The 16,193-nt window shown below is 41.7% G+C and overlaps 1 protein-coding gene across 15 annotated transcripts in view; it reads right to left on the reverse strand.

Moving 5' to 3' along the window:
* LOC116942220 (transcription factor 12-like) overlaps positions 1-16,193 on the reverse strand; it is a 188,511-nt gene that overhangs the window by 124,662 nt on the left and 47,656 nt on the right. For all 15 annotated transcript variants that reach the window (XM_032953923.2, XM_032953927.2, XM_032953924.2 and 12 more), the window contains one exon: positions 15,827-15,926. In XM_032953923.2, coding sequence (XP_032809814.1) covers positions 15,827-15,926 — 100 coding nt within the window. The remainder of the gene's footprint in view (positions 1-15,826; positions 15,927-16,193) is intronic.

The raw sequence follows: 16,193 nt of genomic DNA on the forward strand, positions 1-16,193 counted from the left end.
TTTTTTTAACGTTAGCACCACGGAGAGCGATTTGGCAGTTATTCAGATGGACGAGTCCATCTATGATTGCTTGTGTTGCAGTCGAAACGTCATGAGAATTTTATTGTTTTATATTTTTAATATTTTATTGTTTCCCTTCTACGTGACTTTACCGAAAGAGCCAAGAATATGAATCCCTGCAGTCACGAAAGCTTTAAATCAAAATTTGACCACTACATTATCAAGGAAAAGCAACATTCAAACCAGCAAACCAATAATACTTGTTCTCTCAGTGGCAGACATTCTAAACACTCTAGTTGTGTTAGTTACACAGTATTCAATACCATATTAACACTAATATTACGGGTTTGTTTTCTAATGTACTAAGCATACATGCTCGGTTACAAGGCAATGCTTCCATCACCTCCGTCAGACGAATGGAAGGAGTTCCAAAGATTTGAGCAGTGTGAGGAAACGAGAATGACACGTGGGGTCTTACAATAAGGTAGCCAAACACCGTACGGATGAGAGGATATTATAAATCTGATAGGACAAGTCCTTGACATTGGCAGAGGCATGACGTTCAATGGAACAATGGACTTAACAGCTTTAATACCGTAATGAGGTGAAGTGTGACTGGAGTGAATTACTGTATTACGTGGAGGAGTGTCAATCGACTCAACTGCTTTGGGTTGATAATATCAAGCAAAGTTGAGGAAATCCACCCTCAATATAACCATGTTATTCCAACGTTGGTCAAACTGATAGTTTGTATCATATTAGTAACTGATAAGCGATAAAGGCTGCCTTGGTTTTATAATTAAAATTTTCCCCTAAGCCTATTCTTTATTTTGCCTAAGCCTATTCTTTATTTTGCCTAAATCGGGATATAACATGTTTGCTCAATTTATTATTGAGAAATGCAGATAAAGTTTAATTTAAAACAACAAACCACGAGACCCATGCGCAAACTTAACTCGATGTACATGTAGAAAGTCACCGGCCCCTCTTCCTACACATGGCCATAAGCTCAACGTAATTTTTCAATGAAAATGCCTTTTAGGCACTGCTGTGACGAGTGTAGACAGATGGCACAGGAAGCGCAACCAAAACTCACATCATTAGGAGCTTTGTATAGGAATTAAACTTTTGATTCTTTTTTTGGAATTCTCTTGGGGTTTTCTTTCCCTACAGCAGGCATTTGTTTAAAAAAAGATGTGCCACTTATAGCACGCTACTTAACAATACAAATAATGTAAGTCTCAATTCTGTAAGGTCTGGTATTATATTGCCTCCAGTTTGCGCCAGGGCCTGTAGCGAGCGCAATGAATCGCCGCGCTTGCGTTCAGATCAATCTCTCAACAGCTAACAAAGGGTGTCTTGATCAAAGTACCGTTTCCCAAAAACGATATATGCACATAATCTAGTAAAGCATGGCCATGCAAAACAGAAAGTCAATGCATTCCACAAGTGCAATTCCCAGCCAAAGTGTACACTAAATGTGATCCGAGGTAAAATGTAAACATTCTGCTCGATATAATTGCGGCTTTCCATTTTAGTGTGTACACATAAACTAAGTGTTAGTGTTATACGTAAAAAAAATCCCAATCCTAATGTGCTGGAGTGCAAATCACAAAATTCATAACTGTTCATTTTGTCTGTGTTAAGTGACTTTCCAGAAATTTAACACAAAAATATCATACAATTTCTAATGGTGTGAAGAAAAGTGGCACAACATTTTTACGTAGCCGACACATTCAAAACATTTAATGGTATGGTGGCCTTTTTATGGAATACAGCTGCTAATTCACCATTAAATTATGCACATTACAACGTGAGACACGCAAAACACTAATACGCTCCAGCGCCTGGGCACGTCATTCTCATTAACAGGCCCAATTGGGAGGCCCAGCCACGCAACATGAAGATAACATATGCAAGCTATAATAGGCAGGAAGCAGGAGCGAGCCCCGCAGGGCTTTGAGATGTAAAGAATCATGCGAGCGCGGTTATTGGCTTTCACAGGAACAGATGCACAAGGCATTGCTCAGCGAAGAGGTCTGCTGAAAAGTCATAACAGTCATTTCACGGGTTAATAGAACCATGAGACTCTATTTACATCAGACAAAAGGAGTCCCTAAATAATGCATTATTCGTCCCGTCATTTGTTTTATTATTGAACGCAGAGTTTTAGATTCAGCGGCTGTGCTTGATGGATCCGAAATTGCCCAAGGGATTAAGGGTGCCGAATTTTTTTTTTCTTTTCAAATGAATTGTGTGGCTCACATTGGCCATATCTGGCCAAGTCGGTTAACTTATCTGCTTCGAGGTTGCTTTTTGTTTTTAACATTCTGACCCACACAAAATTCAAGATCCGTCAGCAAGGCATGTTTACTTGCACATATCGGCTAGCATTGGAGAAGCCTTTGGAAGGTTGGCTGATGGTGGGACATCCAAACACAACCAACCAGTGCTGATTAGGAAGTAATTATCCCACGACTGAAGCCTTGCCCATTGCAGGTGTGCATCATTAGCAAAGATTGTTGCAATACCCCAGAGCTCGTTGAACTACTAAACAATATGGTGAAATGTAGCAATATCCTTTTGCACCTTTACACACTATTCACACATTTTATCTAAATAGGTTATCATTTTTTTACGGTTGTGACATACTTGGTGACAGCAATTTTGGTTTCACATCTATACATTTTCTTTCAATTTAACTCTTTAACTGCACTCTTTTTTGGGTTGGTCACATTGCAACAAAAAAATTTCCTCCACACATTCAAGGTAAGTATTTCAAGGCATAAAGAATATACCCACGCATTTAGGTGTATACACACAAAATTCCAGGCCAACATGTCACACAAAGTACAACCAAATGAGATGGTTTCGTGCGTTTCGCATTTCCAACGGAAAAAATGTTACGGTCGTGGGCATCTTTACATATAAAACAGAACGCCTAAATGGCATGTAAGCATCATTTGTATGCTTCTGTACACACACCGCATGTGTGCCGCGTGCCAATTTCCAAAGTGCTTATACGCTGGGACGTGTACAATGCAGCCAGTAAGAGGGGTGGAAGACCAATGCATGTATTCACGTGACAAGAGCGGCGCACAAGCGTGCAACAATTGTAAATCGCATCCCTTTAAACAAGCCCCTTAGTGACAGCCATCCCTGTGTCACACACACAGACACAACACCACGAGGTATTGATGGTGCTGATTTTGTGACGGAGACAACATGCAAAATGCCTGTGCGGAGCAGGCAAACTAAACTTATAATTGAAAGCCTTTATAAAAAATAAACAAGTTCATAAATAGACAAGCCAACAAAACAAGTTCCACTTCTGTCTTAGGTAACTACCCACATTGGAAATACAATAAGCGTGTCCCACCAACAACATGAAATAAACCCAGAGTACAAGGTAACTACTAATTGCCACACGCTCATCAAAGTGACGAACTTCAGCTGCACATTCTTCTGGCGCCACAACGCAAGACAAAAATGAAGGTAAAAATAAACTACAGCTATATCAACCTATTAGACTAACTCTTTAAGCTTTAGATTTACACATTCGTCAAACCCCCATTGGTCAAAGTGTATCTGCACAAGTGATGGCTGCGGCTCACGGCATCTGAGTTGCTGGCCGCAAGCCAGAGGTAGAAATTTCACATTTCCATGGTGGAGGACACGTCACATAAGACGACCCCACCGTCTACTTCTCACCCAGGGTGGATCTCATTTCATTGCTCACAGAGGATCAATGGGATGCATCGACTCAAGTTATAATTTACAAACTTCAATTACGAATCAAGTGCTTGAGCCAAAACACATCGAGCAGGGCGCTACGAACCTGGCGAGCCGGGTTAGATTCCCACTCACGGCCAACACCAGTGACTATTATCTGAACCTAGTACTGGGCTTCCCCTCGATCGACTCAGCCTAAAATGAATACCTGGTGCGGTGTGTAAATACCGCCAGTTGGGGGACAAAGGCGGCCAGGCGTGGTGCTGGTCACTTACCCCCTTGTGTGCCGTGTCGGCCTTCATAGATGCTAGCTAACAGCACTTGCCCCAACAGTCTGTTAAGGCTATACGGTGGATCTTTGTTTGTAGTTCTATATAGGGAGTACATGTCCATAATATAATAGCGTGAAACAAAAAGAGCAACGCGCACAGCCGTAGATGTCTACACTGAACATCAACTGAAATTAAGCGACTTTCATCAGCTATTGTGACACTGGGAGAGAAAAAAATGTGCCAAGCTCAAATCTTGCTCCGCCTTCTGAGAGCAGGATGGAAAGTGAGACGCGGTCGCCACTGGCAGCACAAGCAACCCACGAGCGCACCGGAGCAGCAGCAACAGCTTCCACCGTGCGTCTGCCCTCCCCACTATTGCTTGGGAGAGGCGAGGGAGTGCTGCCCCCAAGTTCGCCTTCTTTGACCCGAAATGCTTTGCGTGGTCGTTCTGACCGTCGCCACTCGCTCTCGGGACTAAGCTTTCGCCCCGGAAAGCGAGCGAGCGCCCGACGAGAAACGGAAAGTAACGGACAGGAGGACGAGAACACACCACCCCCCCCCCACCCCCGCAGGTCTGACCATGAAGAAAACTGGCACCATGGTACTTTCCTTGGCACTGACGACAACTTCCAATCAGGTTTTAAGATCAATGCAGTTGGCGTGAATATATACAAGTATAATATTATTCTTTGCCTCAGTGCATTAAACAATATGTAACATTTTAATATGTAGGCTTTCGCGACCAATATCATCCACAATAAAAAAAAATTTGGGTTAGATCTGGCTGTCGCCTGATGAAGCTAGTTGTACTTACTGGCGAAAGTCGTACTCAAGATTGTAAATGTTGTGGATTTGCTCTCCAACACACTGGTGTGCTGTACTAGTAACGAATTGGCATGTTGTTTACGTGACAAACCTTACTAATTGGCTGTGTCGGGTGGTGGCGGTTTAACGACACATTTATAAATTTACATTCCATGTTATGTGTATAACATGCAACACCACATATAAAAGTAGCTTGATACCAAATTTCAAGATTATTTCTTATACCACCCCGTTGGATTAATTGTAAAAAAGCAAGCCAATGTGTGCCAGTGCCAGGGATAGCCAATTTAAAACTTTTACATTCATTAAATATGCTACGAAAAGACAATCCACTGCGGATGCTGGACTGCACTGAAAATGAGACCGAATATCTCCATGGACTGACTCTGCGTACATTTGTGTTGAAATGTCTTGAGTGTGTCGGCAGTGATCTTTGCCGAGGAAGCCGTAGCTGTTATGCTGCCTATAAGCCATCGCTTTAAAAGACAGCCAGAAGAACCAAAACCTTGTAACATCACAAGTACATAATATCTACGGCTCACAGTACGAATGCAATTGATCTTTGCTTTGAACGTATGTGACTGTTCCCACAAGACCTTTTCGCCATCTACTACTGAAGAGTATTAATATTATGGTGAAACCAGTAAAGCAATAAGCTGATTCTGATTTGGAACTAACTCAATGGTAATCACGTGCTTCCTGAACTTAAGCATTTTGTCATAATGCTACCACCCCTAGGAACATCATTCGTGGCTACCACTTTTAATAACCACTAATTTGATCCCAACAATTAAGAAAACATGAAAATAGGATGGAGGTTTCTAAGTTGTAAACAGCATTCAAACGAGCGACAAATCCAAGTGAAATACATGGTACAACAAGTGTGCATTTTACATTGGCAGCAAATGATATTGGCAATATATTAAAAGCAGTGTAGGCAAAATCCTGGAAACGAGTATTGTTAACCATAAGTTTCATCCAGCGCATCACTGTTCAGATATACATCAAAATTTGGTCGCCAGAAGTCTCCTGTTGTTAGAGAGCAGGCAGCTTTTTCCAATCGTTTTGATTTTCTGACCCTCACCTTGGAGGTGAAAGCAGTCCAAAAGGAGGAAGAGGATTAATTCTGCCAGGTTCCCCAAACAGACGCGATCCAAATTACTTTTTGAGAAAACCTGCCCCGCATATTAAATTAATATAAAGAAATTCATTTAAACTGTCAGATTCTGCTCCACTCTCATTCACTGCTCACTTTTTTTCCCCCTTTGCAACACCCGTTAGGCCTTAAATACGAACGGTGGGGGCCAGTCGGCCAAATGCAAGCATTTGCACAAGCTCGCGGACAGACAACGCTGCTGCCTTCTTCGCAGCAACGCTCAGGGTACCGAACAGGCCTCAGCTGGCAAACACGTCCCTGGCAGCCACTACCCAGATCCAGCTTTAACCAAACACAACTTTTTTTCTTTTATATTTTTTTAAGGTTGTTGTTATTTTAATCAGATTGTTCCCCAGCTGCGGGTGTCAGGTGCAAGTCCTCGGGATATTTCTCAGCGGAAATCTGCAGGAGGCTCGATGCAGATTCGCAATAGTTGGTTTGCATCGACCGTGACGGATTGCCGTCCACGCTTTCTCAAATCCTGATTTTCTTGGTAACGCAGCACATTTTCCGGAATATTTCAGACAACCATAGGCACGTCAATTCTAAGATATGCTTGCAGAAACACTCTTAACTAAATAAAAGTTAACGAGAGTGTACAGTGGACGTTTTTTTTGCAGTTCAATCATCACCTGCTGTTTCTGCCTACTTTATCCAATTTAGCTGTGGTCAATAATATGCAATTGGCATTCTTTTCCAGGATAAGGGACTTCTTTAGCCCAATTATTTTTAGTCTTAGTAAAAACATTTCACACCATCTACTGGCCTTCTTCCCAAAACTCCCTCACACACCTGCTTAACAGTAACTCCTTTTTCACACAAAGCTAACACTTGATTTACAGAAAAGCCAGTTTGTGTATTCCTAGTTCATATCTCAATGACATGTTATGTCCATACGCTACCGAGCATCACTACACACTGCCATGTACACGGCAACCTGAGAAATTCATCACTGCGCTTTCCAAGCTATTATTACTACAAACAAAAAAAAGTCTGCAACTCCCACGAGGACCACCCTGCTGACCTAAACGTTAAATCCTCGGCTTTTGCGTTGGGGTGAATTTTCAGATGCATTTTCTTCACCTGAAACTGAGATATTACGTTGTGGACCTAACGCCTGGCTTCTGAAAACATCTGGCTTACACGTTCCTTTGTTCTCTAGCAAAACAGCTGGGAGAATATAATTTAAAAAATGGCAAGCAACCCCCTTGCTGCTACCACTGATGCACACCACACACTTGACAGACATCTCTGCAAAGATAACCGTTGCAAACAAGACAAAACAAAGCTATTCAAACAAACTACCCCACCCCCGCCCACCAAACCCACACCGAAACTATCCTGTGAAAAGAGCCGTGATGCCAAGAGTAAATTTAAACTACACTATTGCATTACTGTTTAAAACAACCTTTGCTTTTAATATGCATTATTTGGACACTCCATTAGCATAACACTGCCATATTGACATAGTAGTTGCTGCTGCGCATGTAGAAATTTACACAATAACTATTATTTTACCAATTTTATGGCACTTTAAAACGGATTACTGGCATTAATTGGATAAACCTAGTTCTGGAAATACGTTAGCTAACCCAAGAGTCCAGCTACAGTACACGTGTGCAAAGTTGCACGCACGTGGGTTTTGGGAGGCCAAAAAGAAAAGCCCTAGTCGTCTGTCCGCTACACCAACTTTCCCCAGCTGCAACGCAGCCAACCCTCTCACACGTGGCCGGCAAGCTGCACAGCAGGTGTGTGCGAGCCAGCTAGCAAGAAGGGGTGATGAGGAGGATAGAACAGAGGTCGGAGGGGGAAGTGACGAGCACACACACACACCAAGGCACAGGGGACCCGGTGATGGACTTGCCTCTACTCGCCCTGCGGGATCAGCATGGATTTGAATGAAAGGGGCTTGGCAGCCTCGGGGTCAGACGCGCTTCGGAGCAAAAATGTTTTCTAAAAACAGCCGTTGGTTGAAACCTGCACAGTAGTCGTGTCTGCTCTTTGGCCACATTCAGAAAACATTAGCCCACGAGCTAATACGATTCACATGAGGGGGGAGGGATTTTTTTTTTATAAACAAATGACGTTTTTAGAAGGGGAGAAAGGTTAAGTGTATGATGAGATTTGCGCTTTGAGACTGGAAAAATGGTTTGGCTTAGAACAAGTAAAACAAAGAAAGTCGGGACTTCATGGCAATATTAATACAATACTTCACAGCCATAAATAAGCAGACAATGTCTCTTTCATCTATCCATCTCTCCCCATTAAAAAAAAACATTTTCACACAACCCATCAGCCACACAGCCTTCTGGCAATGGATAATTTCAGCAGCATTCATTCAAGATAAGCAAACTGGAGCGGTTCAACAGTGTCCCCATCAGCAGTCAGACTTGCTTGAAGCAATAGCACCAAACTGCCGATCTTACAGGCAAAGACATTACTTACGATACGGGTCCGAGTTCAACGCAAAATTACATAATACTAACTGGACGCTCATGATAATTTTTAATCGTATAGGAAAGGATGAGGCCACCAATAATGTGTGCACATCTATTGCATTCGTTTTAATGTTAAGCTGCATTTTCAGTGCTTGAAATCATTCTCCAATATTTGGCTCAAATTGTAAATTCCATCATTCAATAAAATAAAATCATTAACAATAATGATATCTCATATATCCAGTACCTATACATACTATATTGTTAAATTGCTCAACTGACAATCAAAAGATCACCAAAATCAAATCCCGGTTGTGGATTTACATCGCCTGTCACCCCCTCTAGGGTTGATAACATGAGCAATACTCTGAAAAGTGAACATCTATCATGACAGGAAGACCCTCTCTAAGGGAACTTTGAATTTCCACAGCTGGTTGAGAGTCACCAATGAAGGAAAGCAATGTCCCAATGCTCATTTCAGATGAGTAAATGTTCACATTTGACTTCAATATCAAAAACATGTTTTTCTGCAAAGGTATTTACAGTGAGGGAAAAAAAGTATTTGATCCCCTGCTGATTGTGTATGTTTGCCACTGACAAAGAAATGATCAGTCTATAATTTTAATGGTAGGTTTCTTTGAACAATGAGAGACAGAATAACAACAAAATCCGGAAAAACGCATGTCAAAAATGTTATAAATTGATTTGCATTTTAATGAGGGAAATAAGTATTTGACCCCCTCTCAATCAGAAAGATTTCTGGCTCCCAGGTGTCTTTTATACAGGTAATGAGCTGAGATTAGGAGCACACTCTTAAAGGGAGTGCTCCTAATCTCAGCTTGTTACCTGTATAAAAGACACCTGTCCACAGAAGCAATCAGATTCCAAACTCTCCACCATGGCCAAGACCAAAGCGTTCTCCAAGGATGTCAGGGACAAGATTGTAGACCTACACAAGGCTGGAATGGGCTACAAGACCATTGCCAAGCAACTTGGTGAGAAGGTGACAACAGTTGGTGTGATTATTCGCAAATGGAAGAAACACAAAAGAACTGTCAATCTCCCTCGGCCTGGGGCTCCATGCAAGATCTCACCTCGTGGAGTTGCAATGATCATGAGAACGGTGAGGAATCAGCCCAGAACTACACGGGAGGATCGTGTCAATGATCTCAAGGCAGCTGGGACCATAGTCACCAAGAAAACAATTGGTAACACACTACGCCTTGAAGGACTGAAATCCTGCAGCGCCCGCAAGGTCCCCCTGCTCAAGAAAGCACATGTACATGCCCGTCTGAAGTTTGCCAATGAACATCTGAATGATTCAGGGGACAACTGGGTGAAAGTATTGTGGTCAGATGAGACCAAAATGGAGCTCTTTGGCATCAACTCAACTCGCCGTGTTTGGAGGAGGAGGAATGCTGCCTATGACCCCAAGAACACCATCCCCACCGTCAAACATGGAGGTGGAAACATTATGCTTTGGGGGTGTTGTTCTGCTAAGGGGACAGGACCACTTCACCGCATCAAAGGGACGATGGACGGGTCCATGTACTGTCAAATCTTGGGTGAGAACCTCCTTCCCTCAGCCAGGGCATTGAAAATGGGTCGTGGATGGGTAATTCCAGCATGACAATGACCCAAAACGCATGGCCAAGGCAACAAAGGAGTGGCTCAAGAAGAAGCACATTAAGGTCCTGGAGTGGCCTAGCCAGTCTCCAGACCTTAATCCCATAGAAAATCGTGGAGGGAGCTGAAGGTTCGAGTTGCCAAACGTCAGCCTCGAAACCTTAATGACTTGGAGAAGATCTGCAAAGAGGAGTGGGACAAAATCCCTCCTGAGATGTGTGCAAACCTGGTGGCCAACTACAAGAAACGTCTGACCTCTGTGATTGCCAACAAGGGTTTTGCCACCAAGTACTAAGTCATGTTTTGCAGAGGGGTCAAATACTTATTTCCCTCATTAAAATGCCAATCAATTTATAACATTTTCGACATGCGTTTTTCTGGATTGTGTTGTTGTTATTCTGTCTCTCACTGTTCAAATAAACCTACCATTAAAATTATAGACTGATCATTTCTTTGTCAGTGGGCAAACGTACAAAATCAGCAGGGGATCAAATACTTTTTTCCCCTCACTGTATACCCCCCACTTTCACAAACACTTAGGACAATTTACATTTTGTGAATTAACTGTTGTATAAAAGCTAGTTGCTTTCATTAATAATTGGAACACTGAATATATTGAAGGTAATTTACGACTACAAATCTTTAAATGTGCAAAATTGATTTAAAAAAATAATAGAGCTGTAGCTGTGTGATTAAGGAGAGCTTAGCTTGAATGTGACATGACCGTTCAGAATGTAATTTTATGTAATACACCATGATGAACCGTAATAGATTAAGAAATAATTTAAGTGATGTTTTAGAAATGTTATCAAGTTATCAGTGTTCGAAATCTGAAAAATGGTATTTGAGATGCAGCGAAACCCAATTCTCTCTTTCCTCCCCTCTCATTTTAAAAACCAATTATGTAAAACTCTTGTAGTGACAGCGATTAAAATAAACATACCTGACAGCATAAATAATGCACATCGACTCTTCAGCTAAGGCAGGAAAGTTCTATTAAATATTAAGGGGGGCTTTTTCAGGTTTATTATATGCATGGCAAATCACAAAACAGACAAATAACAAAAAATGTGTTATTAATAAAGTGCAATTGAATAGTAATACAGCATTAAACATTTGTACATTATTTATAGCAACAAACGGAAAGGTCTAATAATTGTAATAATAACACCCTGTAAGTATCGCTGCCATTATATAATCGGAAAATGCGGTTCATGCCATTTTGTGGTACTTAGCTATGGCTGTGACAAAAGACAAATGATTAAGGTGGAATAAAAAAAATAACGTTGTTTTGGCTAAACATGTACATCTATGAATAAAATACCTTGGCTTATGTTGATTAAAAACAGCTTTATTGCCCGTCCAAGGATGGTTTGTATATTGCAGTAAATCTGAAATATTAAATAGAAAAATTGTTCAGCTCATGATTATTGAGGGGGAGGTTGCCCCATGTGGAGTGACGTCAGTCGCTAATGGTTATTGGGGAGGGGTGCGGCATGTGGAGTGCGCAACCTTCTTGTGCACTAGTGTAAATTCCATGCGGGCATGAATATTAATTTAGGAGGGGGCCTCTTTTGCAGTGACATCACACACGGATGTAGCACTGTGCTGCGTAGATTCATATTTTACCATCACTTTCTTTAAAGAAACGTCATATTTGAAGCGACTTTGCGTAATAATTTAATTCAGCTCGACCTTCCTTCTGCGTTCGTGTAAAAATCCACCCACTCATGAATATTAATGAGGGGGGGGGCCTCATGTGGAGTGACATCACACAGGGGGTGGGCCTCATGTGGAGGGACGTCATGCAGGGGGGTGGGCCTTGTGGAGTGACGTCACGTGCAGGACGGACAGACATTTCTGGGTGATTATATTAAAAACAATGAGCAACAACTCCCACTGAAATGTCACTCAAGCATAAATGTCAGACCATATCATAGATCTTGATTTGAATCTTTCGTGATTGCAAGAATCCATACTCTTTGTTTTTTTCGGTAAAGTCACGTAGGTAGAAATCAAAATTTAATAAATCACGACGTTTCGGGCGCAACACAAGCGTCCATCAGGTGGGAAAGCATGGTCCTGCTGCTGAGGCAGACTGTTTTAAAAGGTTTGAAATGGGTGTAGCTCAAGGGTCATTAAGAAGTGGCCAGGGCTAGTGATGTTAATGTGAGAAATTAGCGTGTAACTGTAAGATAGGAGAGCGGCCTCCTCGACGGGGGCACAGAAGTGGCTATGTTAATGTGAGAGATTAGCATGATGTTAATGTGAGAAATTAGCATGTAACTGTAGAAAAGGAGAAGAGCGGCCTCCTCGACAAGGGAGTTCAACCCAATGGGTGTAATCCAAAGGGCCTGTAAGTATGAGAGTGCAATCCAAAAGACATGTGAGAGCATGAGAGTGCAATCCAAAGGCATGCGAGTGCAATGCAATGGACATGTGAGCATGAGAGATCTAAGAGAGGCATAGAGAGAGACAGAGATTTGATGCAACTCTTTTGGTATAGCCGTTTCAGTAACTTTTGAATGCCATTCATGTCATATTGCAATAAAACCCGCATGCCGATGGCACACAATGATAGCAACTTTCAACATAAAACACCAACTACTCAATTGCGGCTGAGTCATCCCTGTGAGAGGCCCTGCCAAGGTGCAGAATCTAACGTTGTTTCCCACCCCTACTGGAGATCTGTGAAGAGCTTTATAGCTCAACGGATTCCTCCAGTACGAATAAATATTCTGTTTCTGAATTGAAACTCGTGTGTTTCCGTAATGAATTGAACTCTGACCACAGCAAAGTTTAGTTCTATGATTGTCATTCTTTCGTATGGCTGATGCAGATGCAGGGCAACAACTAAAATTTCACATTCAAGTGGTCAAGCCAGACAACCACGGTCATGGTTCTATCGTGCGCTCTTACACTTTCAACAAACTCCCTTTTTCTGCTTTCATACTCCTATTGCTCCGTCACGTTTTTCCCGATTCTTTTCCCTAAGTTTAGGTAGTTATGTATTCTGTTTACATTTTCCTCATCCTTCCTTTTCTATTTATCTGTGTAGTGAGTTCAACTGAGTCGCAGACATATACTTGGAGGCAACACATTTATTTAACTCCAACACGAAAGGGTAACTTTCCCTTAACAGAATAACAACCTATAGTGGTGACCACCAGGCTAACTACACTAGTTGCAACGTAACTGCTACTACGGACCGGGACTACAGCTCGTTGATCGAAGAACGTAGACCTAGACAAAGGGTTCTTCAGGATGAACAACAATGGCAGTCCCTCTGGGGACCCAGCTTATATTCTCTGCGCCGTGGCCGGCTCCACCCTTGGCCACGACCACCTGCCAGAATCCTCGGGAAGGATCTGGATGCTAACCACGTGACCACCCCTAGCCCCCACTTGGGCCCCTTTGTAGAGTTATGTTGAAGTGCAACTCGCATCCCCTGGGATAACTTCTCCTGTGTAAATATTCTGCGCGGAAATATGAATCCATGACAATAAAAAAGGTTTGTCATAATTTGCATTCCTCGTCTGTTTTCAATACTATATTTTTTTAAGGCGATCATCATCTCCGTGCCTATTCTAGCTACGAGCTTGCAGATTCTCTCACCTCGCTATAACACATCCAATTTAGCAGTAATCTTTTCATGTGCTCTTTTTACATACCTTTCAATGATCCACCCATTAGCACGGTTGGCTATGTACAGTGCGAAAGGAGTTCAATATACACACAAACGTGATGTTGTCGTGTTTTACCCTGATTTAGAAGTTTGTTCATTTCCTCGGCGACTTTGTTTTATTCATATTTGTGCTAAGGGATGTTAGGATGGGGGCTGCAAAAGCAGGGATCGAACTGTTCTAGTGCACATGGCCACCGCACCTTGAGGCCACCCATCTGCTCGTAAATCATCCACTGGCGCAAACATGCTAATTCGAGCAACATTCAGGCCAGCTACAACATATATTCTTTCATTATTTATTCATCACAGTTACTACTTTCTGTATATTGAACGATTTTGATATATATATGGAAAGGCGTGCATTTTTACAAGCATCGGCTCTGTAATGGGAAAGCAACAGGACCGCCTTGTGCGGCAAAGAAAATAATATAAAATGCATTGTGACTTGGCCACTTCTGTATAACGTCGGGGTGGCAGAAAAGCAGAGGGGCTGTATTTTGATGCCGTGTTTGGCCCCTTGAGTGCAGCGAAGGGACAATGATAGGCATGGAATAAAAATGGAGAAGATTGCAGTCACTCTCTTGGAACCACATTCTCAATTCAAAATTTGCAAGCAGGGTTCAGGAAGTTGTATATTTTGAAGTGCTAGCACAACAAAAAAAGGGGGAGTTTTGATGTTTTTTCCCCCCCCCCCCAAATTGTACCAACATGCTACAAAGATGTACTGCAGGCATTAATGGTGTTTAGTTCTCAACCAAAATCATTTATCCAAACCATTACCATATTGTTTCAAACTTCATGCACACTCTGAAAATGACCTGCTTATATACGTCTTCTAGAGTGCCATGTTAACCTATTGCTATTGGAGCAAGTCCTGCTAACAAATACATATTCAAGTTGATATGACCAAGATGATGCCAGTGCCACAGAGGACTCCCTTGTCTGTCTGGTGATAGACCGGACCACGCCAGGTAATTGCTTTAGGCAGCCAACCTAGACAAAGACCTGCCAAAGGACTGGATACACATGGCTAGTAATGCACATGTGGTCGTCAACTGGATTTGGGTCATGAGGATTTTAGGGCAGTGCGAGTACTACTACCAGGCCATGGTCAAGGGACTGGATACAGAGAGAAGGGCACAGTGCAAATCACCATATGTAGGACTGCTGTGGTGCAGCGATCACAGGCTCGCTTCTCTTGTAACCTCTCATTACACAGCATGCTACTTGTGCTTCAAACAAATCTGCAAGGACGGTGGTAAGAGTTGTGTCTTACATGTACAGCAAGGAGAGTACCCGGGGCAATTACAAAAAAAGATTAAAGTAAAGATGGATTGAATAAGGCTGGCGAAGTGCCAAGTTTAAGTATACTCATATGCTTGGGTCAATAATATTAGAAGTACCATGAGCCATTACAATGTGTTTTTTTAAATAAGTAGTTTTTATTTCTCAGGAATGCTGCCAATTTAGTCTGTAACCTGGCCATTTCTTCACTTACACAAATTGTTTCGGTGAAATAATTGTGATGGTTAAATAAAGGCAAGGTGACTTTTAAATTCAGTTAAATTTTCTTGTGTCATAGAGAATTAAGGGGTCACATGACCCTTTACTTCTAAACAGAGTTTTTGTTTGTTAAAATTTATGTATTATTATTCTGTTTAGGATATATATGCAGTCATTTTAGAGAAGACACCTTGACCATAAAGAACAGCAGCAAAGTAAAAAAAAAGCTTTGAACCTTCCATCTTTATCCTAAAAATTACATAATACAACTGAATGTTTTAAATCTAAATTGCAGGTTTGCTTTATATGAATATTTAACAAACTGTGAATAGGTTAACCTGCTTTATACATTACACACATTTGTCATGCCACATATTTACGTGTTCAGAAAAGCACAACATAAACAAGAAAAATCATGCATCTTACCTTTGAAAAAATAATGCAAAAAATGTCACAATCTTTGCGTGATGATCACAATTAACTTGTTTTCCAAAAGACAAGCTGGGCTACGTGACAAGTGTGTGTGTGTGCTTCAAAGCCGAGGAATCACATGTAGGTAATGGTACATGCAGCACGTGACAATACCCACTCATTAAACTGGAGTTGAGAAACGCTGAAGGCATGCCGTCGTGAGAGCCCATTCCTCTGTCGCCCATGTGGTCATTGTATTGGGGGCTGTGGTTATATCCCTGTAAACAACAAGATCCCATCACACGTCCATCAGTACACATCATCAAAGCATTGCACTGGCAACAAATAAACTTGTTTTTTATCATTATTAGCTACGGGGTGTACTCCAAATTCCAAAATGTATTGTTAAACAGAAAGCAAAATGGATTGTTAAATATAAAACAATGTCCAGGTATAGATTAACACTTAAGCTTTCACGACCAAAATGGAATGTTAAACAGTAAATAAAGTGCAGGAAAAGTTTAACAGACTTTCACGACCAATAT

This window comes from Petromyzon marinus, chromosome 13 (assembly GCF_048934315.1).
Source record: "Petromyzon marinus isolate PM22_M1 ecotype Great Lakes invasive population chromosome 13, UKy_Petmar_22M1.pri1.0, whole genome shotgun sequence".
NCBI classification, from domain to species: Eukaryota; Metazoa; Chordata; class Hyperoartia; order Petromyzontiformes; family Petromyzontidae; genus Petromyzon; species Petromyzon marinus.